Source organism: Lipotes vexillifer, unplaced genomic scaffold (assembly GCF_000442215.2).
Source record: "Lipotes vexillifer unplaced genomic scaffold, Lipotes_vexillifer_v1.1 scaffold1067, whole genome shotgun sequence".
Taxonomy (NCBI): Eukaryota; Metazoa; Chordata; class Mammalia; order Artiodactyla; family Lipotidae; genus Lipotes; species Lipotes vexillifer.
Genome location: NW_006775205.1, coordinates 610,713 through 626,589, shown reverse-complemented (window position 1 = coordinate 626,589; position 15,877 = coordinate 610,713). Strand labels below are relative to the sequence as shown.

The window sequence follows — 15,877 nt, the reverse complement described above, 5'->3', positions numbered from 1 at the left end:
GTCACAGTAGTGTGCGTTTACTGGGTGTTTGATATGCAGGGCCTGTGCTAAGCATTTTGGACACCTTATATTTAGTCCCTACAGTAACTCGAAGAGGTGAATTGTTACTACTCCTATTTTCAAAGTAAGGAAATGGAGGTTCAGATAGGTTTAATAAGTTGTCCAATGCTTTTCAGCCCAAAAGGGACAAATCAAGATTTCGATTCAGCAGGTTCTGACTCTAACACCCAGGCTGATAAGCTGTCTGTCTCCCCACTGTCCATACGCAGGCTGTCTCCCCAGGCTTTTGTCCTCAACACCCTCCTCCCATCTGGTTTGTCCAATCTCTACCCTTTCCATCGACCCTGTGCTTTCTGCTGTACACTTGAGTGCTGTACACTTGAGTGCTACATTCTTTTTGCCCATCCATGCCCAAGTCCTCCTCAATTTTCAAAGCCCAGTTCACATTCTCCTCTCTCCTTGAAGCAGTCTGGAATAGCCATTCTTATTAGTCTCAAAATAGACGGAGAAGCAGCAGCGTAGAGTAGTGGTCAGGAGCCTGGGCCTGAGAACACACGGGTTTGAATCCCTGTTCCTGTGTGACCTTGGGCAAGTGGCATGACATCTCTGTTCTTCCAGTCCCTCATCTATAAAATGGGTGTAGTAATAGAGCCTGCCTCAGAGGACTGGTCTGAAAATTAAGAGTTAATGCACATAAGCACTTAGGCCAGTGTCTGGCACACAGTAGGACCTCTGCGAGTATTGGTGATTGGCTATCAGCAACAATGGCCATGACGAAAGCAAAAATATCCTTCCATGGGTTTATTATCGTCCTGTCTTCCAACTGCAATGTGAGCTCCTTGAGGTCGACCACAACTATTTGATGCGTAGCTACAGAACCAGCTCTTCCTGGAACCTGGAAAGGCTTCAGTAAACACCAGTTCCATGTCCACAAAGGATCCCCTTTCCAGAAACTGACATGAAAAGTGACAAGCTCTGACTGTTTCTCCTGCATTTTATTTATATACACAAAGCCAGTTGGTTGTATCACTGTGAGGAAAATTTAAGTAAAAAAAAAAAGAATAAATTAAGGTGTTGGTATAACCTAGCTGGTCTCATGAATGCAGATGTGGAGACAAAGGGATGTTTACTTAAGACTTCCTCTGTTTAGCAACAGTTTGTATCAATTAAAAAAGAAGAAAAGACAAACAGAAAGAAAGAGCATCAACTAAGAGACACTTTACACTGGAATCCAGAAAGAATTTTCATTTTTTTCTGGCCAAACTGAACATTGGGGGTGGCCCACAAAACATTACATCTTTTTTTTCTGTGGCTGATACTTTGGAAAATATTATGCATACCCTTGCAGTCCTGCAGGATGAAAATTGTTGAAGACGTGTATTTCTAGCCTCCACTTAATGGCGAGGAGAGCTAGAATTTTTTAATATATGTGTATATTTCATGGCAGTTGCAAAGTTTTCACATTTAGTCCTCAGCTCCAAGCTGTTGAAAACAACACTGTCACAACATGCAGCAAGGGCCAGTCCTAAAGCATCGCTCTGCCAAGTCCAGACCACACCTTCCCTCGGGGCAGGGGGGCAGCAGTGCCAGGGACCTTGGAGGTGTCCTGGCTGGACTTAATGACCCTCCTTCTGAAGACACAGGGCCTCTCACAGAGGAAGTAAAGTCATTTCTCCCATCTGACTCAGTTTGATTCTCCCCGGCAATGGGTCTTGCAGCACTGATCCAAAAGTGTCCTTAAGTGTTATATGCAAGTGTCTTCAAAATGTGAATTAAATTATCTCCAGCAGCCTGCCCCTCTGAGAAAAATTGACAAAGTGCAGATTGTATTTCTTAGCAGCTGTAGCACAGTCGAGGACTTTGTTGGTACCATCTTACAGGGATAAAATATATGATTTTTTTCCTGTTTAGGCACAAGATCCTCAGGTCCTGGATCAGCTGTCCAAAAACATCACCAGGATGGGGCTAACAAATTTCACCCTCAACTACCTCAGGGTAAGACCAATGGGTTGATTATATTTCCTGTTGAGTTTGAATCTAGAGGTTTATATATATATCTTGAGCCAAGGAATTAAAATGAGGTAATATAGCACAATATGTATATCTTTTTAAATTTATTTTATTCAAGTATAGTTGATTTACAGTGTTGTGTTAATTTCTACTATACAGCAAAGTGATTCAGTTATACATATATATGCATTCTTTTTCATATTCTTTGCCATTATGGTTTATCACAGGATATTGAATATAGTTCCCTGTGTTATACAGTAGGACCTTGTTGTTTATCCATCCTGTATATAATAGCTTGGATCTGCTAATCCCAAACTCCCACTCCACCCCTCCCCCACCCTTGGTAACCACAAGTCTGTTCTCTATGTCTGTGAGTCTGTTTCTGTTTCGTAGAAACAGAAAATTCATTTATGTCATAGTTTAGATTTCACATATAAGTGATATCATATGGTATTTGTCTTTTTCTGACTTACTTCACTTAGTATGATAATCTCTAGTTCATTCTTTTTTATGGCTGAGTAATATTCCATTGCATGCGTGTGCCACCTCAACATTTGCAAATGTTGATGGACATTTAGGTTGTTTCCTTGTCTTGACAATTGTGAATAGTAGCACAATATGTATGTCTTATACCACAGTGTGTGTGTGTGTGTGTGTGTGTGTGTGTGTGTGCACGCGCGTGCTTGTGATCAACAGATGATTGGGTTTAATTAACAAAAAGCATCAAACCTAGACTTTGTCAGTGTTGAGCTCCTTCTCTATGTTTGTATGACTTCTGGAATAAATTATTCAAAGGCTAGCAATGTCTCTTTCATAAAATGCTTTGGCACTATGTCCCTTCTGATTGTCTCAAGTTTCCAATGTGCTCTTGTTGAGTTCACAGCCTCTGTGTCTGTACCCAGGGACCAGTCACCTATGAGGAGGCTCGGTGTGCCCTCCAGAGAGAGTCCCTTGAAGAAATTCACCTCGGTGCTATAACACAGACATTTATTTCTAAGGCTTCTTAGGGACTCCCTGTGTAACATGTAACAGATTTTCTGATTTGGATATAAAGTGAATTTTTATTTTAAAAAAATTAAATGTCAGGCAAAATTCTCTGCCCACATAATGCTTACAGCCTCCGTATTTGGTCTAACAGGGTAACATATATCACACTGGTTTTTAGTGTGGAATGGCAGTCATCACATTGCAAGTAGAGGATATGGTTTCCTTCATAAAGCAAGCATTGTCTTCCAGAGCCAACACGAAGGCAGTGGCCACAGTCCACATTCCTTTGCCTCTGAGTTGCTGGCTTCCTTCACCACCGTGATGTAGCAGACCACTTCTCCAGGGCTCGACCCCATCATAATGTTTATACTACTGTTTCTTTATCCTTAAGTGCAGGTTTGTGAGTTTTTGTTTTGTATTCACAATCCTCTAAGTACAATCATGTTTGCATACATTGAAATGTCCTGGCCGGACTTCCTCCTCTGTAAGTGAAGAATAATTTGGACGAATGTTTCCAAGTCATGCCCTCACTGCAATGTGCCAGGCACGGGGCAAGACGCTGAAGATTCAAAGACAAAAGTCTTTGCACCTGTTATCAAGAAACGTCCTCCTACGAGAGTCAGACCCATAAAGACAGAACATTATATGCAAAATGGTGAATACCATGATAGAAGTTTCCAGATAAAATTATGGGAGTACAAGATAGACATCTCAGAAGAATCAGTCAGAGAAGGCTTCATGGAAGAGATAATGCCTGTGTAGTGGGTGAAAGAATGAATAAAGTTAAACCAGAGAAAGGAGGAGGAAGGACATTTCCATCAGAGGGAACAGAAGTTAGGGGATGGAATTCTAAGCAGTCTGTTGATGCTGGGACATGAAGGGAGTTGCCAGGAGAAATGGGAGAGAGAGTTAGTTGGGAGCCAGGTCTTGGAGCAACTGGCTGCCTGGGCTACTGGGCCAGGAGCCTCTGAAAAGATTAAACACGAGGTTGGCAGTGTCCCCTTCTTGGGTGAGCGAGAAGAGTCTCTTTCTATTCAGTTTAGATGCCCCAGAGCCAAATCCAGACGTGGCAAAAGCCAGAGTCAGCTTCACTTCCCACCGCCTCACCCCCAGCGTGCCTGCCACTTTGGCAACCCTGAGCCAGGGCGTTCTCCACTAAACAGCCCCCTGGTTCCTGCTCAGAGGCAAACCAGAGTCTGCCCAGGTGGGTGGATCCAGAGGGGAGTGTTTCCAGCCAAGGCAGCCGAGGCTACGTTCTCCTAAACCTCCAGGCTCTGCATTAAGAACTGCTCCCCCGTGGGGCTCCTGGCACAGTGGGAGTGGGTAGCAAGGTCTGGGCAAGTGAGGGTCTGCAGTGCCGTTCCAGCCACAGGAATTCAGAAGGTTGCCCTACACTGCTGGGCATTTCTTCTTGTCAGGAGCCAGGAGAGATTTAGTTTAAACCATCTGAACATGCCTCTCCTTAGGCGGATCAAGAATTTCCACACTACGTACCCTCAGCTGACCTCACATAGGAATCTGGGACTTTGGAGTCTATCCTAGACTTGGTCGCTAACTCTCTGCTGAGATCTTGGACAGATCCTTTATTACATCTTTTAGCTGCATTTAACACAGAGAAATAAAGACTGAATTTCCCGCCCCCCGCCCCCCGCCCCCAGTTGCTCTTATTGTCATCAGTAAAACTGTGGCCTTCACCCTGGGGTCAGCAAGGCCCACTGGTCCCCACATCTGCAGTTCTCTGCCTCCGGCCCACCAAGAGTGAGGACATCACACCTACAGAGGGGGAATGACACGGGGAACCGTGTATGGTTTGGGGCAACAGAGAGTAGCGTTTCCAAGGCTACCATCTGAAGTCGTGCTAGCTGCAGGCTCTGCTGTATGTACACGTCCTGATGCAGCTGGATGTCACAATGGCCCACTTGCACCAGTACCTTCCCCACAAGAGAGCTGGCACAGATGGTGTAAGTAAAGTCAGTCACCCAGCTTTAAGCCCCCCAATGGCAGAATCAGGACTTGAACTCTAGAATCTATGTGTTTCATGGCAAAACTGCTGCCTTTCTAGTAAGAAAGTAGAATGAGTTTTTTTTCTTTTTAATTTTTGTATTGGAGTATAGTTGATTTACAATGTTGTGTTAGTTTCAGGTGTACAGCAAAGTGATTCAGATATATACGTATATGCACACATATATATTCTTTTCCAGATTCTTGTTTATAGATTATTACAAGATATTGAATATAGTTCCCTGTGATATACAGTAGGTCCTTGTTGTTTACCTATTTTATATACAATAGTTTGGATCTGTTAATCCCAAACTTCTAATTTATCCCTCCTCCCTTTCCCCTTTGGTAACCATAAGTTTGTTTTCTATGTCTGGGAATCTGTTTCTGTTTTGTAAATAAGTTGATTTGTACCATTTTTTTAGATTCCACAAATAAGTGACATCCCGTGATATTTGTCTTTCTGTTTGACTTACTTCACTTACTATGATGATCTCTAGGTCCATCCATGGTGCTGCAAATGACACTATTTCATAGAATGATGATATTGATAGGAATGGGGTCGTGTCTTTCCTGCCTTGACGGGGCAGTCAGCGTCTCTCACTGCGTTCTTAACGTACTTTGCCAAAAGTAATATCAGCTCCCAGCATGGTTGAACAGGAGGATTAAGTAAGACGATCCACGTAAAGGGCTTAGCCCAGAGCCTGGGGCAGCAAGTACCCAGTTAGTGTTCACTGTCATATTTATTGAGCACCTGCTGGGTGTCCATCATTATCCTTCATACTGAAACCACTTAGAGCAGCATGGCATCTGGCTGTCTTCTCTCACCCTGGTCCTCCCAACACTACTTGATTTCCCCGGCTCGTGCATCCTGGTTCAGTGGCCGTTTGCCTTTCTTGCCTCCACTCACTCCATCACTTACTCATCTATTGATTGCTTCAGGACACTTACTGAGCCTGTTCTGTCTTCCTGGCTGTGTGCCAGGTGCTGGACCTTCATCGTGGAGGCCTGGCCTTTTTCCTAGGGTTGTGCTCACAGGCTGATGGGCAAGGCCGGCGGGGTGAGGTAGGCTACAGCTCCAGTGAGGCGTGCTGACATGGAGGGACGTGCAAGGCCCTTGAGAGCACAGGGAAGGACCCATGGGTCTCGGGAAGATGGTCAGGATAGAAGCCAACCTCCCATCAGCAACCCCTCCGGGAAGCTGTGAGCCACTTGGCAAATCATGGCTGAGCAGCTTTTCAAACTCAGAATCCAAATCCAGGATACACGGGCTTCCATGATGAGACCTGGCCTGGTCAGTGGTCGCTAAGAAAGAGAAACAAAAGTTATTTCTTCATTTTAGAACCAGAATCTAAGATTTCCCTGGTACTCTTATCACCTACTTTTGTAAGACAGTTGAGCAGTCAGAAAAACCATTTATTTATAAAACTGCCTGAAAACCTGGAGCTCCCCCATCCTTCTGAGGAACTCAGCCTTTGTCTCAAGCCTCAGGAAGTCAGGTGAAGTGTTGTTTAAATACAGTTAATGAGGAACTTCAATAACTATGCCCAGTATCTGCAGAAGAGGTCAGACGTTTTATGTTGACAAATATTAATGCAAGGCCTTCTAAATCAGTAGAAGAATTTTAAGCATCAATGCGTCCTTCTTTGGAAAGGAGGAATGGAGATTTTAAATACTCCAGACATCTGAAATTTCAATAAGCGTTGTCTTTCATGAAACGAAATTAAGCAATACAGAAGGTAAGCAATTATAATCACCTAGCTTCACCAGAACAAGTTCATTTATTCCCAAGAAACTCTGAATCACTCTCAGGGCAGCCTGCCCTCAGGGAATGTGCAAAGCCCACCAAGGCGGCTCCCCTGTTTGGAGGAAGGAGCCTGCGAAGCACAGCAGCCCAGCTTCAGAGCTTGTGAACACAGATGATGATGCTGGTGCGCTGGGCAGCACTCTGCTGGGGACTCTGGTAACCCGATGCTTTTGAAGTGACCACGGAACAGCCGTTGTCATTTGATTTGAGTTGTCAAACTGCCTGCGTTCCCTCGGGCACGTCCCAGCACATCCAGGTTGGAGGTGCACGGTGCTTGGAGGCCAATGGCTGGTTAGCCGGTCCCCGAGGAGCAGAGGCTGGAGGTGGCCGAGCAGAGGTGAGGCCCTGACCGGGTGTGGCCTCACTTCCTCTGGAGGCCACCTCGGTGACCTCTGGAAGGCCAGGGCTTACTGACCGAGTGTCCCTGTGGTAGTTATCTGGGCTGGGGCTGGGGCTGGGAACGGACCTGCAGAGTGAGTGGCTGTTAGGCATCCCGGAAACTGGGTAGTGTGTTTCACAAAACGTGCCCACCGTCTCCTGGAGAGGGAGTCATTTCCTAACGTGGGTGTGACGGTGCCCCTCAATCAGTGCATTCTGGTGAGGGAACGAGAGAGGGGAGAAGGGGGTGGGATTTCAGGAACGTGTCCTTTACCATGTTTGCTGGACACAGCAGTAGGCCCTGCTGTCCCTGGTATTCCTTGAAGAGGGCACAGGAAAGCCGGGTGCCCTTGAAGAGGCATCGGCGCAAGTCCAAGTCAATGAGACCTGCCCGTGGCGCCTCATCAGCTCCCCCCAGATCCCCTTCGCCCATTATTCACTGTTCATTCCACAAGCATCTATAAGACACCACTCTTGTGCCAAGTCTCCGACACCCTTAAGGAGATCACTGCCTGGTAGGGGAGAAAGAAAAAAAATGTGCTGGGAGAGAAATCTGTCCGGGTACAGTGACACACATAATGCTAGCTAACATCACTGAGCACTTCCTGTGTGCCAGGCATGCAGCTGTGCTCTGTGCCGGGAGTCTTTTTTTAATACAACAACATTACGGGACTCCTGTTAGTCCTATTTTTCAGATGAGGAAACTGAGGCACAGGGAGGTAACTTCCCAAAGTCACAGAGCCGGTGAGTGGCAGAGAAGGGATTTAAAGCCATGGTCTGACTCCAGGTACAAAGGATGGAGAAGTTGTTGGGCGGCGGGTGTGGAAGGTATAAGTCTTCAAGGAGGAACTGGCCCTTGAATTGATTCTGAAAGATGAGTAGATGGTCTCAGACAGACAAGACAGAGGGTCAGCCATGAGCAGTGTCAGAGAAGGATGCAGAAAGCTGGGGGGCCAGGGGCGGGGCTGGGGGAACACTAGACAGTTCCACATGGCTGGAATGTAACTTTTAAGTTTGTTTAAGGAGTTTGGGTCCAAAATGTACAGCTTAGCTGAGTGGTATAGTTCTAGAGAAAGTTTTGTCCTGGAAAGAGCATGGCATGGTCCAGGGAAGCATCTCATGCTGAGTCCTGGGCTAAGGGGTCAGACAAACAAGAGGATGTGTCAGAGGACAGCCACTTGCTAGCTTTGTGACCCTGGGAAAGTTACTTGACCTTTCTGAGCCTGTTTCCTTATCTGGGAAATGGGATGTAACACCACCCTCGCTGGATTCCAGTGAGATAAATTCATGTGGAGCTCCCTTCTCTTTGCCAAGTGCACTCTCGTAAAGGTCTCTGGTCCTTTCTCCTGGGTAGAGTCGAGTCTTTCAGGTCTCTGGTCCTATCTCTTGGGTGGGATCAAGTCATTCACTAGATTCTCCTGTATTCAGAGTTATGAGACAAGCTCTCGTGGGTCAGCACAACCAGGAGTCTCATCCTTCTTTAATTCTCGACTTTCATTTCATCAAAGTGAAAGCCCTTTCTAACTCAGTGTTTGAAATTGCCATCATTTCAAATTTCTCATATGCAGTTCTTGTATGTGAATGTTTACTGTGTGCAGGAACTGTTTTCTTTAAATAGGTTTAAAGAATAAGATTTTAAAATTGAAAACGAATTGACATCTGTTCCATTTCCTATCCCATAGAAAGAATGAGGGTTGGTAATGCAGAAACCCTGTCGGTAAGCACTTAAAGGAAACCGCCACAAACCTCTGGCTTGGCCATGAATGGAATGTGCCATTTTCATTCATCTCCCATCAACAGTAGAGTGGACAGTCCCTGCCCACTGGATACCGTAGGGACAACACTTCTTTATACCTTGAAGGTTTGGGGTAGTTTGGCTTTGTTTTTAAATTTTAAGTCAATCATCTAACCAAGAGACTTTTGGGGTGGCATCTACTATGTTCCAGGCTCAAAAGGGCCAGGGCCAGGGTGTTTATAAGAATGGATAAGGCACATTCCCTTTTGCGGGGAGTTGAAGACACTGTTATAAGTAGGTCTGCTTCCAGTTCACATTGTCCAGCCTCAGCTGGGGACCTCAGGTCATCCCAGAGTGTTTCTCCTCTCCTAATAGCCTGAGGATACCCATCCTTGTTGGTCTCAGCAGATGACTTAACTTGGACTTGTTTACAGTTTCTAGTGCCCTCGTCAAGTGCTCTGCTTCTGACTTTGGCACTCTAGGCCCTCCGTGACGGGGCCCCTGCTGCTTCCCGGCCTCGTCCCACATCCCTTCCCCATGTCACATATCATCCTGTAGCCACGCAAACCGCCTGCACTTCCCCAAACTCGTCATGCCCTGTTGCTTCCATGCCTTGGCACAGTATGGCTCACTGCCTGCAACACTGTTCCTACCCTTCCCTTCCATCCAGTTTTCCCAGGCTAGCTTCTCCTCATCCTGCAGGACTCATCAGCCATCACCTTCTCTGAGAGTCTCTCTCTGACTCTCAGCAGGAGCAGCTGTCCCTCCCCTGTGCCCCTGGTGCTTTGCACACACGATCTCCTGCTTACCTCTTGGTAGGTCCTGCATAAGAATTGTCACTCCACGCATCTGTCTCCTGTGCTAGACTCAGAGCAACATAAGGTCAGATTGTCTTGTATTTCTAGGGCCTCACAAGGTCTAGATCACGATAAGCACCCAGTAAATGCCTCTTGAATGGATGGTTGGTGGATGGGAGCTTGGTAAATAGAAGACTAGATTTTGAATGACATACACACACCAAAAGTAATAGAACTCGGATGAATTCACCTGCCCTACAGTATTTAAAAAAAAAAAAATGTGTGATTCATTTTCAAAGTCACTACCTAGAACTTCACCATGAAATCTAAAGAGAATTAGAGTTGAATGCATCAAGGAAATGAAAGAAACATGGCATGGGGCCTCCAGATCGCTCTAGTGTGCAAAATTCCCGCTTAAAATACTCAGACTTCCCAATGTCAAATTTTTATTCTAATACCTCTAATTCTACTTGCTCTGAATCAGCATTTAATTTTTACTCTAAGTGCCATTATGCCCTTCTCATTGTTTTGGAAATGTGTTCTTTCAGATCTCGAGGACACGTTTCTTAATGGGAGATTATTTTTGCCTATTTTCTTTGGCCAGCTTTTCCTGATGCTTGGATACACAAACTTTTTTAAAGCATGATGTTTAACGCAACTTTAAAACATCTTATTATCCTGTATCCCCGCCAAAAGATATTTTCTTTGTGTTTCCTCTTACTCTTTATCCATCTAATATGCATAATTTCTGCATAAATGTAATCAGTATACATACAATTTCTTAATGTTATTTGGTAAACACTTTTGCCTGTTTCTACATGGTTATCATATCAGGCATTTATCATTTATCACTCTGCAAATATTTCAGGGTGGGGCTAACCAAAACATTTCTCTAAATGTCGAGCGCTGAAGTCCTATTCAAGCTGTTGCTGTCATTAATACCATTCCTCTAAGTGCCCTTGCCGTGTCCTGCTCTCAGTGGTGTTCTCTGCAGAGGCGGAGCTGTGGAGGCCGTGTGGGTAAGAAAAGCAAATGTGCTTCAGATTCAGAGGAATGTGGGTTCAGATGCTAACCCCCCTACGACCCATAACAGCCTTGAACTAGTCGTTTAAATTCTCTGAATCGCACTTTCTTCATCTGAATATCAGGAAGAATAATGTCTCACAGGTTGGCACAAATTACATTTTATAAGATTAGATGAATTACAAAGTAAAAGAGCCTGGCACACAGGAGGAAAGTAATAAACACTAGTCCCCTCCTGTGCTGTCTAGAGCAGTGGATCAGGGCTCCAATTTCACTTTTGCCACTTTCTCCTTCTATGATATTGATTAATAACTGCCTTAATTTCTTGGAGCCCCAGTTTTCTCACGCACGAGTGATTACGTACATTGTGAATCACAAGAACTGAATTGCAGTCGAGGGTTAAAACGATCATGCATGTGAAGAGCACGTGTAACTTGATATGACTACACCAGGAAGCCAAGTACGTCTCATTCCGTTTATCACTCCTGTACATTGGTCATGGCCTTGAATTCTACACTGAGATTCTGAAGCCAGATAATAGATCAGAAAAAAAGAGAAGTGATAAATGAATGACATCTGCCGAGGAGGGTGGCAGGAGGGAGTCTGAGGCACGTGCCATATATTTGGAACCCCCTTTCCAATACAAAGTATAATCATTGTCACTGGGTGTTTTCAATACGATTTATAACCTTTTGTTGTTGTGATTGTTAAATAAATCTACCCCTTCAAAAAAGCAGTGTCCTTAACTGGGAGTGAAAGCACTGAGTTTTCACGGCAATGTTTTTTGATCCTGTACCTTTAATTTCCCAAACGAATGAAAATTTTTGTTGTTGTGATTGTTACATTCTAAAGAACATTGATCCTTGCGTGTAGCTTCTACAGATAGCAAAAGAGTATTGTCCAATGCCTGGAAGAACTGAGCGATTAGCTTTGGAAAATGACCCTCAACAGAATGACATGATGCGACCTCTTGGAGTGGCCGTGGCTGGAGTGAGCGTTTGGAATCCTGCCAAGGTGTTTTTTGTTTGTTTTTTTATTTTTATGAGGCTTGACTGCCACCCAGGATATTTTCCTTGGTTTTATGACACGAGAAAGGATTACAGTCTAACCCCCTTTCCTATGTAAATGCCAAGCCAAGCCTGAGGATGGAACAGGATCCTTGCTCAGAGATTGAGATGAACCAGCGCTACTGGCAGTCACCGTAATTATGGGCTGGCACCTGGGCAGACAGCTGACCATTCACGCAGGCAGACCAGCAGCACACTCTTACTAAACACTGAAGTTGGCGGCGGGGAAAGAACCATCCCAGCAAACCTCCAGGGCTTCCCACAGGGCCTTCATGGTATGAACCCTCCAAAGGCCCACAGCCTAAAACGTGCTATTCACTCTGTGGTCCTTGGATCACTGCAGATTTGCAAACTCTTTGTTACCAGTTGTGATAGGTCCAGAAAACGAGAATTAAAATCTTTAAAACTACTATAACAGTCGGACATTGCCAGGACATCCAAGTTCATGCAGTGGACTCAACCCACAGACCGGGCTATAGAGCAGTTTAGGTGTGATTCAACTCCCGTGCTGCGTGGCCACTAGTCAAGTGTTGGGAGCACACGTGGCCCATTGTTGGACAAGCGCTGGCTTAGAACACTTGTCATGAATCGTATTCAGAGACTGTTCAGAACCACCATAACCATCATTACACCATTAGTTAGCCAAGAACTTCTCTGTTTCTCAATAAATGGATGCGACAGGAATTATTATCCACATTTTACAGATAAAAATCAGTCAGCGCCTAAGGTTGCGAAGCTGGTCCTGGCAGCAGTGCTCCCCAGGGCTCAGGCCTGCCTGTTCCCCAAGCCCCCTGCACACCCAGTCTTGGTGAGGACAGGCTCCTTGGCCTGGCCCTGCAGGAGAGTTGGTGCTTTAAGAGTGAGGGATTTGGCCTCCGAAACAAAGCTGTCCCACCTCATTCTGACTTTTCCACTCCTCCTGCCGTTGGAGAAAGGCTCCATGTGAGTGAAGGCAAAGAAAGGCCTTCTGAGCTATGAGAACAGTGCACACATAGAATGAGCAAAACCTGGAACACCCAAAGGGAACTTTTAATTGCATTTGGAGATGGAAAAATAGTACACGTGACCACATGATAAGGGAATTAAAGCAGTTAACTCTTCAAGAAGTAAAATAACCATAACATAGAGACAACCCAGTGTCCAGAAAACAGTGATTTCTAAAGTCAAACCAAAAGAAACGGCTATCAGAACATTAAAAGAAAAAACTATACACACACACACACACACACACACACACACACACACACAGTATTTTTACAGAGCAGTCCTAACTGAAAACAATTTCAGAGCCACCCATGCTTCTAAAATTCTTGGCCTTAAAGGTACGAATAGGGCTAGGATTAAAGAAAGTAATTTCCCAGTCTCGGCACTAGAGAAAGAGAAAGAAATTGTTGTTTAACAAGACATTGAAAATCAGGGGAGATGGGAAGGTGGGAAATGGCAGTCTGGGGGGAAATGGCTGAGGGATTTGCAGAATGAAGTAAGTGCAGGACGGAGCCCAGAATTAACGGTCCTGAGAAACAGCCTTCCTAATTGTCTAGAATGGGTAAAAAATGCATGTCAGGAAAATTCGGGGCAGGGGGCGAGGGGAGAGCTGTTTGAATTTATTTTAATTTAAGGGCACAGGCAGGGAAGTAGCCTGAAAGGTGAAAAGGGGCTACTAGGTTTCACCGTGTAGCAATGGGGCTCGAGACCTTTCTCTGTGCCCGGTCTCTGTTGTTCTCTAACTTTGCCTGGGCACCACCTCAGTGCCCACAGAAAACTCACATTCCTTAGAGATAGCAACTGTTATTAGATGGCATGACCTCTTCATTTGTCCCCAGCAGAGTTCAAGGAGCAGAGTAGATAGAAAAGAAACAAACTTATGAAAGAGGGGAAGACAGATGAGGTTAAACTCTTCTGTCCTGATGTTCATAAATCCGCTTGGGAGTGGCTGGAAATGTGAACCATAATTAAGAGAAAACAGGTAAATTTTAAAGTGTCCACCATGCCCCTCCCAAAGAAGAGGGGCCAGTGAACTGAGATTGTTGAGTACCTACTATGGGCAAGACACAAACTTGGCTTTATTTAATCCTCACAACTGGTTTGGGAGGTAGGTGTTCATGGCCTCATTTTACAGAAGAAACAGATTCATTGCGGTTCCGGGGCTCATCTAAGGTCATTCAGTGGGTAAATCGCCAGGCTGGATGGGATCCCATGTTGACCTGGTGCCCTGCCCACAGTCATGCTGCAGAAATGTCACCTCCTAACAAGAGCTGGGTTGAAGATTAGGTCAGTCATTTCCACTGAGATGACCAGACTGTTTTGCCAAATTGTCAACAGAAAATTATCAACAGACAATTGTCAACAGATGCCATGGATGGAGAGCACAGAACACTTAAGCACAGGGAGGTCATTGGCCTGCAAGGCCTTATGGGATCTGACCTCCCCAGCTTCATCTCATCGCAAGCTCCAGTGCCCTGGCCTGATTTTTGCTTTCCAACCTATTAAGTTCCTCTCCAGGGCCCCTCTACTTGCTCTATCATATCATTTATCTAGCTACGGAACCTTGGGCAATTTTCTATCCTTTCTGCGCCTCAATTTCCTCATCAACAAAATGGTGATAATAATAGTCCCTTACCTCAATGGGTCATTGAGAGGGTTAAATGAAGTGGTACTGGTGGTTAGAATACAGCCTGGAATGTAGTAAGTCCTCAGTAAATAACATCATCATCGTCATTGTCGTCATCATCCCCACTGCCTGGGATACTCTGCTACAAGGCTGTCTCCCAATTAGTCAGCTCTCAGGACACGTCATCTCCTCCAAAATGTCTTACCTGATCAGCCAGTTTAAAGTGGGCTCCCCACCTCAGTTATTTTCTGTTGCCTCCTTACCTGGCTTATTTTCCTTGTAGCATTTTTCATCAGTTGAATCGTCCTACCTAATCATCGGTTTTATCCTTTGGTGGTTTCCCTGTCTCTTATGCCAGTCACTGGAATGCAGGTGTTTTGAAAGCGGGAATCTTGTTTCTTCTTCCCTGAATAGAGAGCCAATAATTTTAAGCCTACTCAACTTGAGATGTGCTCCTTGATAAGCTGGAAATTTTAAAGAGCAAACCATTTATAAAATCCCAGTTCCAAGTGTTGCCTTGGAATATGGAGGACACTTGTGTGAAGGCTATTAACCATCCTTGACACCATAGACTGAGCGCCTGTAGCACTTTCCTCTAAGGATTTGATGTTCTTATTTGCAATTATAAACAACCCTGTCGATGAGGGTAGGGGAGGGATGTCATTAACTTTATTTGATAAACGGTCCTCATCTATAAAACAAGGGAGATAAGCATGGCTTCTAAGGACTTCTAGTCAAGCATTCTAAAAAGAAGGAATACAAAATAGAAATATTAACAAATACCACAAATAAAGTATTAATAAATCCCATGCTAGAAATGAGGAAACTAAACCCAAGAGGTTCAAGGCTGACCGAAATTCAAGGCTGCCTGCCTATTAATATAGGATAGTTTCTGGCTTTCTTTTTGTCTCCATTGCAGGACTCGTTCACATCCATTCAATTCACAAATGTTTACTGAGCACCTACTGTATACCTGGGTCTAATCTGGTCCCATTCAATCTATAAACCTTTACTGAGCACTTACTGTATGCCTGGGTCTATTCTGGTCCCATTCAGTCTACAAATGTTTACTGAGCACCTATTGTATGCCTGGGTCTACTCTGGTCTCTAGCCAGCAGATTCCCTATTTGACAGTAAATTTTTCTGTGCATGAGAATCTCATATATGTTTCTCCTGATTTCTTTAAAACTTTTCCTAGGCCAATCATAACATAAGACTGGAGGTCTACCTGAAAAGGCAGCTAATTTTTCCCTCCTTTCTTGCCTGTTTCCCAAGCTTTGTGAAACAAGGTAGGGATGAAGTGATGCCTTTTCAGTTCAATACTGCCATAGATCATCATGGAAACTTTTGACACAAGAGCAGAACTGAACTCCAGAAACTTCACAATGTGGCTTTTATAGAAAAAGTATCTGTAGTCTTAGGAATTGATCAAAGAAGTTGTTTTCCTTCCTTCCTTTGTCAATG

General features: G+C 44.7%; 1 protein-coding gene across 3 annotated transcripts in view; it reads left to right on the top strand.

Moving 5' to 3' along the window:
- Window positions 1-15,877, top strand: part of LDB2 (LIM domain binding 2) — a 388,388-nt gene that overhangs the window by 314,751 nt on the left and 57,760 nt on the right. For all 3 annotated transcript variants that reach the window (XM_007449816.1, XM_007449818.1, XM_007449817.1), the window contains exon 5: window positions 1,912-1,995. In XM_007449816.1, the coding sequence (XP_007449878.1) occupies window positions 1,912-1,995 (84 nt within the window). The remainder of the gene's footprint in view (window positions 1-1,911; window positions 1,996-15,877) is intronic.